Source organism: Micromys minutus (genome assembly GCF_963924665.1).
Source record: "Micromys minutus genome assembly, chromosome: 20".
In the NCBI taxonomy this organism is placed as follows: Eukaryota; Metazoa; Chordata; class Mammalia; order Rodentia; family Muridae; genus Micromys; species Micromys minutus.
The window spans coordinates 23,346,835-23,359,369 of NC_137955.1; the positions used below are offsets into that span (position 1 = coordinate 23,346,835).

Consider the following 12,535-nt stretch of genomic DNA (forward strand, 5'->3'; position numbering starts at 1 on the left):
TTTTAACCTTTTAGGGTTCTTTTTTTTTTCTTTTTTTTTTTTTTTTTTTTTTTCATTTTGTGACAAGGTTTCACATATCTCTGGCCTCAAATTCTCTCTGTAGTGGGGTGTGACCTTGTTCCGATCCTCCTGCCTCCACCTCTTAAGTGCTAGGATTACAGACATGTACCACCACACCGTGTTTCCTGTAGTCCTGGAGATCATACCCAGGGCTTCATGAATGAAGCCCACTACCAGCTAAATTCCCAGAACTACCTTTAAAAAAGATTTATGTTCAAGGGGGAAGAACGGATCAGATAAGTCAGCTAAACAAGGAACAATACAACTTCTCTGCATTTTTTTCTTCAGCAGTGATTTCAAGTTGGTCCCTGTGGTAGGATGTGTCACTCTGACACCAGTGAAAGCTGGAAATGCTGCCTCGAGGCGCAGTAAACATTCAATATGAGTCAGAGACTTGGGTGTTCCATCTCTAGTGGACGTTATTATAAAACCAGCTGAATCTCTACCAGGGTGTCTTATAATCTGTTCTTTTCAACAGTAAATGACACCAGTTGTGTTCTAATATTATAACGTCAAAGAGAAAGAGGAAATCATATAACACTATAGAAGGCATAGTTGAAAGGGGTAAAATAGAGAAAAATGAATCCAAGTCCATTTTATTCCAATATTTCCTCACCCAAGCAAGCAACCTCTATCTTGATTCATCTATAGTAGATAAATTCCTCACATCTATCAATAATATATATTTCCCACTACCCATGAAAAAAGGCATTTCAGAATTCCCTGAGGCTTTCTGAAATCATGAACCACAACTGAGTGCCAACGAGCCTTTTGTTTCCCTTGTACATAAATGCCTAAAATTTAATTGATAAATTAAACACGTAGATTAATGGCCAACATTAAAAACGACAACCTATAAAATTAATAGATTGGGTGAAGAATCATTTATTTGTCATGTCACTGCAACAAAATACCTGACACCCAAAATGTGAAAGGCTCATGGGTCAAGTCCATCATGGTGGAGAAGGCCACAGCAGCAGCAACAATTGGCCAATAAACAGAGAGATGTGAATGCTGCTCAGCTTGCTTTCGCCTCTTTACTTAATTCAGGATCCCATCTCATGAATTCCCATCCCACATTTAGGGTGGTACTTCCCAGTTCAGTTACTTGGATCCAGATAATTCCCTACACATAGAGATGTGTTTGGCTTAGAGCTGCACTCCATCCTTTAGACGATGCTTGGTCTTAGTTGTGGCTAGCTTTAAACCCATTCTCTTTTCTTGGCCTTCCGAATGTTGAGGCCCATCAATATGTACTATCATATCTGGTGTATATTACCATCTTGTTCAGTCTTCAGAATAACTCTGGGATATAGTATCACTAATAATAATAATCTAATATGTCATACATTGATATTCAACCCAAATATCCTAACGATTCTTTTCCATGTTTCTCTAGGAAGTCATAATGCTGAATATCCCGATGAGCAAAAGACTGGCTTTGGTCAAGGATGAAGCAGAGAGCCAGGAACATGCTGACCTCTGTCCTTGCTCCAGCTTTGATGTATTACCTGTTACCCCATTTGTCTTTGCCTCTTGTACTTGTAAAATGCCTTTCACTTTCTCTCTAAGCTAAAGCTAAACTGAAAAGATGGCTTTACATAAATCAAGCTCCTAAGCTCTCTAGCTCCGATATAAATGAAGTAGCTTCCCTACCAAATCCTTGTCTGTTGTGCCCCTAGAACCTTCCAGAATATTCTCTGTTCTACTCTCCACTTGGGAGGTGTGGCCACCTTTGCCCTTTATATCACACTGCCTTGAGTAAATGTCCAAATCCTTGTGCCCTCTGAGTCATTTGGGGTTCCTGGTGTGCAGCACAAACCTAAGCATCCTATTAAGAGGAAAGCAGGACACCTTGCTTCCCATCCCCCATCAGACAGCTTTTTTTTTAATTTTTTTTATTTTTTAATAAAATGAAAGCAAAACTAACTTCTTGAATCTACCCAAGGTCCATTTTGAGATGGTCGTTTCTCAGCTCATTGCATCATTTACCAATCCTGCCCCAAGTGGTGTTTACATTTGAGTTGAAGAGGAGAAATGTCTAACTCAGAACATAAGGCATCATTCAAAGCTAATAAAACAGTTTCTCCCTGGGGCCCCACATTGTTTTCATTCCTGACATTTTGCAGCTGTTTGACCCTGACGACATTATGCCCTACATTTTCCTTGAAGATTCTGATTTTATTCATGTGATTACTTTTTTCTCAATAAAGATGATTATTGTGTGCATTACTAAAAAAAAAAAAAGTATAATTTCTCTTTATTCTGGTGATTTCTCCCAGGACCTAGGCTATTCCATTTTAAATCTCTTGCTGGCTATTTTAAATAAGAGGAAAGCATTGTTTATCTATCCCTGTCTTTCTCTCTTTCTCTTTTAATCCATTTTGCTCCTGGGTTTATATAAACAATACCTCCCTTTTACAAGGAACAGATTTTTAACGGGGCAAAAAGCATTAAATGACACACCCACTCCGTTCATTATTAGACCAGGGGCTAGACTTCTGAAAGGTGCACCATTTTTATCCTCCCTTTGGTTTGGGGGATCATTCTCTTAGACTGAAGTTTCTTAGAGCAATTTAACACTGGTATCTGCTCAGCAATGAAGGACTATATTTTGAAAGCTAAATGTGACTGTGCCAAACACACTGGGTCCTTACTGGATGTCATGTTAGGCCTTTATCAAGTAACTGGAAAACTTTCTTGAAGCCACAACATGGACAAATATTTGGGGTTATCATTGAAAAATCTGCCTGCAATATTTTCCTCATAACCTCAAAAACCTATGCAGTACATTTTCATTTTCTGGCCTTTTGTTATGCAGGACTGAAGAGTTTGTTCCTGACAAGTTGTGTTTTCTTTAGTTTATGTTGAGTATTTTTCTAATGTTATCTCTTGACCCAAATGCTCAGGTTCTTGTGGGTGTTAGTACAATCTTACTCGTTGGAAGAGAGTGACTGCTCAGGTTTTAAACAAGGACCTAGCCTTGTGAGCCTCTGTGGATTAGCCCCAAGTAATCCAAGCTGAAGTTCTGTGGGTTTCTGTTTAATGCTAATAGTTAATTATCTATGATATTTTTTTTTCTGTCTTGACTTCCTACTCAGTCATTATAAACACAGACTTGAAATCATACTTTAAAATTCCAAATACCTAAAGGTATGCTAAACTGGAGGTAATTCTTTCTAGATAGTCGAATTTTTGAAAGTGATGATCAGCCACGCGACTGTTTTGTATGTACTTGTCTTCTTGTGCACTTTTCTGTATGCAAATAAAGCTAGAAATTTACTCATTTAATAAAATGGAATGACAAAAATCACATGTTGCTGTTAGCTCATTCTAATATTTGACTCCTGATTTTGGATCGACTATTACAAGGTATAAAACATATCAGTAGAAGGCGAGAAGCTGCTGATCATACAGATTTTGGGTTGTTACAATAATAAGAGAAGTAGAAATCCATGATAAAAAAAAAACACAAGTCCTGCCTCGAGTCCTTGTTACACCCACACCACACATTCCCTTCCTGTGATTTCAAAGGACTTTGTAGATATGAGTTGCCCCAGTATGGTTCATGTCTTTTGATTTTTGCTTCTCTTATTCAGTCATATTTGGCCTCACACAAAAAGCATGTGTAGGGGTAGGTCTGGGTGGGTTACTAACCATTTCAAGGACCTTCAGTGGTAGGCAGTCATGTCAGTGGTCAGCTAAATACACTCTCATGGTGCTCTGGTTTAAATTCAGGGATCTTATTTCAACAAAGACCTGGTACAAATCCTAAAGCAGATTCTAGGAAATACGAAAGAATATTGAATATTGAACCTAACAACTCTAAAGAGTATGATACTGGGGAGGAACCATCTTTCTTGATGCATACTATCATGGGATGTTTGGTTCTCTTTCTGTGTGGCTCAATATGTAAGGGTTAGCCATCGATCATGTATAAGAAGTCATTCATGTAACTACAATAAGAACCACTGTTGGACAAAGAAGGATGTGCTTACTGAGGTAGCCCTTTAAAAAAAATGGGAACAAATCTATCTTTAGTGCACATGGAATGTTAACAGCCAGAAAACACTAAGGCTCTTACATGAATGCAACAGAAAGAGAGAAGGTGCTGGGTTTTCTTAAGACAACCTCTCTTTGGGGAAATGCTACACTAGTTATGAAACAATAGTTGTGCTCTACGTAACCCACGGAATGACAGGAATTTGTAGTCATCACAGCTCATACAAAATTGTCCTCCAGGCTTTAAAATGGCCACAGCTGTGCTCTCAGCTTAGAGTGCTTTCCTAATGGCTACTACTGCTACAGTGGAGTCTCTTCTCCCTCAACATCAGACTCCCATTAAGACAAGCAGCGCTACCCTGTCTTCCTGTGCTGAAAGCAGTGTGGGGAGGACAGGACATCGCTAACTCAGGAATGTGGTTGACCCTTGAATTACCTGATGAGCGAGGACTCTGACCCCAGTGGGTGGCTCAAAATAAAGTCTTTGACTGAAAGATGGGGGTTGCCCACAAGTGCCTGGTAAATATTTAAGCTATCACTATTTAATGAGATTGCTCAACAACAAAACCCCTAATGTGTTCTGGGAAATGGCATGTTTTAAAGTAATTCTTTTCCACTCAACATAACCAGGACTCATGTCCTAAATCTATCTGACACATGGGGATATGAACAAAGCCACACACCGGCAGCAGATCTGTTAACATGTCCTAATTACAGTGATGCTGATGGCCCTGGGCCAGCCACTTGTCATCTTACTTCATGAGTACCCTAGACAGTTTGACCTTCCTTGCTTTGCTGGAATAATATGCCTAATTACAAACTTCTACTTTATACTAAAGTCCTGAGAACCGGTTTCTACAGAGAACACAGTATAGGCTTCTCAGTAACCAAGAAGCTTGTAATAGTTAAAGGGGGAAAAACAGACAAACAAAAGACAAATTATGAAAATCTTCATGACTATACTTTCCTTGTGGTGCTTTTTACATAGGTGTATATCAATCCTCTTTCCAGTCATTGATATTTACAATGGTTGACTTCAGTTATGATTTTAGCTTCTTGTTGTTGTTTTTAAGAGGAATAGGGTAAAGGGTAACCCAAGTGGGTTGGAGTAGAATCACAGATATGTTTAGAGTATGTTTAAGTAACCTGTGCCATTATATTTACTGAGCACCATGGAAATTTTCATTTACAGTCAGGGTGATGAGAGTATAGGAGATAATAGGGAGGGAAAGGAAGAGACTGGAGTCGATCTGACAGTTCCTTCCTGCTTCCTTCACTGACCCTTGAGATTGTTTTGGAACAAGAATGGTGATGACAGAGCTAGAAGCTGGAGAAGATATCTGTTGTAATAAGAGAATAAATGCTCTGGGGTCTGGGTGGCCATTCTCAACATGCATTGGGGATGAACAGGAACGGAAATGCTCAGAGAAGCTACAAGAATAGGCATCTTGACCTTAGGGCCTGGATTATCAAGCAGGAAAGTAATTTATACACACACACACACATACACACACACACACACAAACACACACGAACACACAGACACACACTTGTGTGAATGTATGTATACAGTCAGTTGCCACTTTGAGGAATCTATCTTTAAAATAAGAAGCAGATTCTGGTAAAGGGGGTTTAATGTGCCACACTTCAATGCATTCATCTGAAGGAATGGACATTTCAAGAGAAAATGAAGTAAGTAGTGAGAACAGAACCTGTGCATTCTGTGTGATAGTCAGGGAAGACAAACTGGCAACAGTGGAACAGAATGCAGTCCTCGGCTGACGGAGTGGAGAGAAGTGACTGTAATGTACACAGTGCAGTCAGCCCCGCGGATCTCTCTCCGTTCACTCATCTGTTAATTCCTGTTATTCCCGGGTGTGTTACATTTGTTAGGCGGTGAGAATGGCAACACACAGACATACCTGAAACCTGAACTTTTTTGGTGGCCCCAGGTTCTCTGTATTCAGTGATTTGATCGTCCCCCACCCCATCCCAGGCCTCATGTGAAGGAGAAGAGTTCGAGGAGGTCACTGAGGAGAAGCTTTAGAATGAACCAAGGATTCCCAACCTGAGATTCCTGGGCACTTGAGAAATTATTACTATTATTACCAATAAAAAGCTTTTTGGAAAAAAAAAAAAGGTCTTATACCTTTAAAAGGGCCAAATGGAAGTGACCCTGAGCCACAGTTTTTCACATAAGAAAAAACACAATAACAACAACAAAACAAAACAAAAAAACCCAAAAAACAAAACAACAACAACAACAACAACAAAAAACCAAGATAGCATCAACAAAACCTCTTCATGTTACTGGTCAGAGTATCCGTGAGTCTCTACCATTCCAAATGGGCAAAGGCGTTATATTATTATGTAAAAGTATAATTCAGCAACGTAAGATTTAAGAAAATAAAAGGAAAATCTTACTGATAGAAAACCATGAGGTGTCTTCAAGGGGGAAAGCCCTAGAAGTAAAAGTGAGCCGGTTCGTTGCCTTCCACTGACGTCCTGTGCTACAGGGAGCAGATGGGGGAGGCGCCTTCACCGAGCTCCGTGGAAATAGCACGAGCTGATTAAAACATTAACAGCGGTACTAGAACACGTGGTGGGAAAGCTACTCACGACATGCCCTGTGTCTGGGTGAAACTGAAGAGATGGAGGAACCTTCAGCTCCGTGATGGAGCCACTGAGAATCAAATTTCTTTGCATATACAGATAAGCCGGCATGTTATGAAGTTCCCATTTTCATCTCTGGTGGCTTTTATTTGTTATCCCAATAAAGAGGTGGTCTTTATTCCTCCAGTTTAATTCATTCTAACCCCCTCTTTCTCCAAGACACACACAAAACACAAGCCTCACTTGAAAACATGTCAGATACATGACAGATGTCAGGGCCTAGAAGAGTTACAGACATGCTCGCTAGAAGTAAAAGCCATGTTATTCACATAATGTATACATTATAGAGTATATATCATCAACTTGTAGATTGTCATTATACTTTATTCACACTGTTGCATTATGAAGCTAGATGAAAACATCAAGTAGCAATTCAGAATATCCTCCCATTCTAACCAAACAACCAAAATGTGTTTTCCCCTCCACTCCTCAAGACGGCCAATCTCCCAGGAGAAAGGTGATTTTGCAATGTCTAGCTGTGACCACTTACCAACTTAAAGACTCAAAGTCTAATCAACCATCATTGCCTCACTAACCTCATTAACATAGAACAGCATCCTATGCTAACTTATTATCATCGTCTCCTTAACATAAAACGGCACCCTATGCTAACTTAGTTCATGTCCTTGGGTCCAAAAACATCCTGAGCATGTCCACAGAGATCATACAAGGGTCTCCCGTGCACTGTGACAAAGCTGGAAGAACTGGACTGAGTCCAGATGCCACCCACCTGTCACTATTTAAGGCTCATGCAAAGTGTCCCTCTGGCATGGGTCCATTCACCGACACAGCTGTACGATAGCCTTAAGAATCAGTCTTCTGATCCGTAGTCAGACTCGTTATTCATTGCGCTACTGGCCCAGATGTCCCTCAGAAGATGAATGGATACAAAAATTGTGGTATATATACACAATGGAATACTACTCAGCCACCAGAAACAATGACTTAACCAAATTCTTAAGAAAATGGCTGCATCTAGAGAATATCATCCTGAGTGAGATAACCCAATCACAAAAGAACAGACATAATATGCAGTCACTGATAGTGGGATGCTAACCCCAGAGGCTTGCACTCCCCCAGAAACAACTCACAGACTATATGAAGTCCAAAAAATAAAGAAAACAAAACAAAACAAAACAAAATATTTACAAAACAAGAAAACTTTAACTATTTCCATGTTACATTTTGTTTTACATGTACTGTAGCTCATTGTAACTATTAAGTTTTCAAGGCATACAATCAAACCTTGAAAAAAATCAAGTACTGACTAAAAAATATATTCATATAGTTTTATGTAAAAATTATGTTAAAATCTGAAAAAAAGTACTGACAAAAAATGTATAATTTTAAGCAAAAAGTGTTTAAAATCTGTACATGTATCCTTGTTTTGTAAAATAAAGTTGTTTTATAAAAAAAAAAAAGAATCAGTCTTATTACTTGACAATTTTACATGACTTACACGTCAAACAAGCCCATGGTTTCCACGGTGAGCTGAGAAGTCAGTGGAATTAGTTCAAGTAGTTCTCAAGCTCAGTGTGAGAAAAGGAAGAATATCAAGAAACGGTGGCTTTACTATCAGAGGCATAGGAAAGATGCTCCTAAAATAACCAGCTCTGTCATCCGACCAACTAGACGCCTGCTTTACCTTTGCCTATGCTGATGCCTGAGATGTGCTCTCCCGTAATTAATCCTTTTCTATGAATGTCTCTTAAGAGCTGTGTCGGGGAGCCATGCAAAGTGTCGCAAGCCTGCCATCTCCACCCTTGGGATACGGATACAGAACGGTCAGGAGTTCAAGGTCATCCTCAGCTATGCCACAGCAGGGTTTGAGGCAAATCTGTCTCCACGAAATAAGATTTGTTAGGAACATCCGGGTATTCGTTCATACCCGTAATTGTAGCAATTGGATTTAGACAGAAGGGCTGCAGCAAGTTTCAGGCCAGCCTGGACTGCCTTGTCAGACCCTGCCCCAAACAAACAAAGGAAACAATAGAAAAGATTAGTGTCATGGGATATCATAAAGTCATAATACATTACTCATAAAACTGCAACATATCAGATATCTCTCAGCTCCTCCCAACCCCAACACACCCACCCATTGTGTATTCTAAGTCCTAACCCTGGCCACCCATTAGAAAGATTTGAGAAGCACTGTCACTTACATCTGAGTAAGATAGAGACTAACAGACTCCCATGTTTGCAGCATCCCCGGGTCATTGTCCTGTGCAACCAGTGTTCTCAGAGAGGTTGAATGGTCCACCTTCTTCAGCGATTCCAGAACCTCTCCCTCTCCATGGCCCCGGAGAATGCGGAGATGTCAAGCAAGCAGTGTCTTTAGTTGCCGGGGAAAAGTCTGTCCTTTTGGTGTGTGCTTCCATCACAACCAGCCCAAATTCTTTCGGTGGCTATCACTAAAGCCTTGTGATGTTTAATTTGTATTTTCAGAAGAATATACATATAAGAGATAGGTGTGTATTAACCAAAGAGTAGAAACAGACAGACCCATGCCTCCAGATGCATATGTAGCAGAGGATGGACTTGTTGGGCATCAATGGGAAAAGAAGCCCTTGGTCTTGCCAAGGCTCAATGCCCCAGTGTAGGGGAATGTCGGCGCTGGGAGGTGGGAGGGAATGGGAGGGTTGGGGGCACCCTCATAGAAGCAGAAGGGTGGGGGATGGGATATGGGGTTTATGGAGGGGAAACCAGGAAAGGGGATAACATTTGAAATGTAAATAAAATATATACAATAAAGGTAAAAGGAAAAAAAGGGGGAAAAGTTTTGTAAAATATACACAAAAATCTTCCATTTCCACACTTTACCTTGCTCCTGTGGAAACAAGGCACACATTGATCGGACTTTCAGAGGGAAAGGCGGTTAGAATCTCCCCACCTAAGCTCGACTTTCTCCCTGCTGTTTCTGTAGTTATGCTGAGTCTAGGCCTCTATGAGAATAATCCACAGGCCTCTCCAATGAATTATGCCTCTCTCATTATCTTCCCTTCCAGAGTCTCCCAAGAGAAGAACTGCTAGGATTTTGTTTGATTAGTTGCTTTAGTTTTACACAATCCTTTTTTTTTTTTTTTTTTTTTTGGTTTATTGCACAAGACACTTTGTCAATAAGGGAAAGTAGCAGTCAGGAATTACAATAAATGATTCTCTGTTGGTTGGACTTTGACACTTAGGCAGCCCAAACCATCACCTACGAACAAAACCCTGAACACATAGGAACAATAATTGTCCTCTGGTTGTAAAGAGATGCTTCACAAGACTCCAGGGCTGCCTAGGAGGCGAAGCATGGCCTCAGGCGTGAGCATCACCTTAGCAATTGCAATCTTTGCCTTGGGTATCAGTGCTCAGGCCCCAGGACCCACTCCCAGGTGAGTTCATGGCTTTGTTTGTTTATCTCTGGAATTCTACTGTGGAATCCACTGTCTCAGGATCCTGGGCTTAACAGCAAAGTAGGGACAATAAAGATTAAGTTAAATGGTGATATATAAAATACTCAGGACTTAAACTCTCCAAACAAGTGTATTCCTGCTTCGGGGACTTTGTTCGAAAGAAGGAGCTGAACTGTCAGTTCTAAGATATTCTGTTTAAACATTTAGAATTAGAGGGGGAAACGGCTGTCGCCAATTTGTGATAAATCAATGTTGATCAGTGTCTATAGGCTGAGAAATTTACAATGAAGCAAGTTAATCTTTCTGTCCTTTATCTCAAAACCTAATACTTTTTAACTGTTGGCTGCATGGCCCCTTGGCCTCCACATTAAGCAAAGGTTAACCATTTGTCTCGGCTTCTCTTCTGTGACACCCCATTCTGTGGCCCACAGTTTGTGTCCCGGGGCTTAGGGTCTATTTGCTCTACCCAAGAATTGTCATGGTGCAGTTTCAACGGTTACGCTTCTAGCACGGCCTGTTTATTTACTTCTTCTTCTTCTTCTTCTTCTTCTTCTTCTTCTTCTTCTTCTTCTTCTTCTTCTTCTTCTTCTTCTTCTTCTTCTTCTTCTTCTTCTTCTTCTCCTTCTCCTTCTCCTTCTCCTTCTCCTTCTCCTTCTCCTTCTCCTTCTCCTTCTCCTTCTCCTTCTCCTTCTCCTTCTCCTTCTCCTTCTCCTTCTCCTTCTTCTTCTTCTTCTTCTTTTTCTGGAGTAGGAAAGGTCCTTTTATTGGGGTGGACGTGGAGCACAGGCTAGTTCATGATAAATGACATAAGATAAAGATCCAGAGGGGCCTGCTCTTTCCTGCCCTGGCAGGGGCTCAGAGTAAGGCCCGGAAGACCGGGCCAGGCCTGTGGATGGGAAGGAGCGAGAAGGCCGCTCGGTGTGTTGGGGGACCAGCCCGCCCTGGGCTCTGGACCCTGGACCCTGGTGAGGTCTCGCTGCAGGTGGCCGGATGGAGGACACCATTGTGCTTTAAAAAGCATCTACCGACACCTCGCGGATGGGCCTGATGTCCCTTTAACCAATGCTTGACACGAGTTACAGCATAAATAAAAACTCAAGGAAAATAAATACATGGGTCCTATGAGGTTGGAGGGCGCGGACTGGATGCAGGAGGTGGGAGCAGATAGAGCTGACAGACGAGGGATGATGCACTGGACCTAGGTGTCTTTCCGGCATGCAGGGTGGCGCTGAACTCTCGCCCTCTGCCTCCACCTGCTCTTGGTCTCTCTTCTTGGCGGCGTTCTTTTTGTCCCATTGCTGGTGCAGGTACCGCAGGAGGATGTTCGTCTTTTCTGTCACAATGACATCGTCCGCGTCCTCTGTCGCCCCGGCCGCCGCCACCGCAGCCTCCTTCTCAGTCACCGCTACACAGCCCTGTTTATTGACTTCTTATCTGATCCTACTTGGGGTGGCAAAACCTGTGAGGTGTGGTTTGCATATGGTGTAAGGGTGTCCCCAAGGTTGCACGTGCTGGGAATTCAGTCCCCTGTGTGGCAGCAGAAAGAGGTGGTAGAGCCCTTAAGGAGTAGAAGGTCTCAGGATTCCACAGTCGTAAATCTCTGAGGAATGGGCCAAGCCTAACAGGAGTGGCTCTTATCGGATCTGTCTGGTCAGTCTCTTCCTCCAACCTGAGAGTTCTTACACATGTGCCCCTGCTGAACACAGGAACTCCCCAGTTTGCTTCTAGTGACCATGTTATGATCCAACCACAGGGATCCTCTCCAGATGCTTTAGTCAGGCTGTTGGCAATTTGTACTTATGGGAATCATAAACAGAGTCAAATTCTCTGCTGTATACATCACCCACATCAGGAATTCTGAAAACAGAGTGTGACACCCTGCCAAATACACCCAGGAAATAAATCAACAGGATAGTAGAAGCACCCAGGACTGCTAAGAGATCATGCCTGCTCGAGGCTCTCTCTTCCTGCCATGTAGACATCCCAGGAGAAGACACAAAGCCATGTGGTCCTAATACAGCTTGTTCTCTGAAGACAGAACAGAACATTGTCGAAAGGCCAACTCATGCCTGGACACTGTTCCTCCGTCTTCATCAGATTTGCCCTGTGCCCAATTCCTCTTAAGTTTAACCAAAGTCCATTTTGACTCAGCTAGCCTTGTGCCACCTTTGCCTGACTTCCGGTAGAGGTAGAGGTGGACTGGTCTGGACGCCCCCCACTCACCCCAACGTGGGTTGCGGTTCACTTTCCTGGAGAGGATTCACAGTGGAGATCGGCAGACCCACAAGAACTTGGGGATGAGAGCTCAGCCAGGCTTTCCTTTTACCCCCTCCTCCTCTGCGGACATTACCTAATCACTATCTCTCTGTTCAGAAACTATTTTCACTTTCCGGGTGTCTTCA

At 42.0% G+C, this 12,535-nt stretch overlaps 2 protein-coding genes across 4 annotated transcripts in view; both read left to right on the plus strand.

The window, feature by feature from the left end:
* The window catches only part of DAB2 (DAB adaptor protein 2), a 50,699-nt gene extending 47,326 nt beyond the window's left edge, over window positions 1-3,373 (plus strand). For all 3 annotated transcript variants that reach the window (XM_080933517.1, XM_080933518.1, XM_080933519.1), the window contains one exon: window positions 1,460-3,373. The gene's annotated coding sequence lies outside the window, so the exon portion shown is untranslated. The remainder of the gene's footprint in view (window positions 1-1,459) is intronic.
* A 6,656-nt stretch (window positions 3,374-10,029) lies between these two features.
* The window catches only part of C9 (complement C9), a gene marked incomplete at both ends in the record, with an annotated part of 52,665 nt that continues 50,159 nt past the window's right edge, over window positions 10,030-12,535 (plus strand). The window contains 2 exons of the mRNA XM_080933745.1: window positions 10,030-10,112; window positions 11,441-11,599. Of these exons, the coding sequence (XP_080789871.1) occupies window positions 10,030-10,112; window positions 11,441-11,599 (242 nt within the window). The remainder of the gene's footprint in view (window positions 10,113-11,440; window positions 11,600-12,535) is intronic.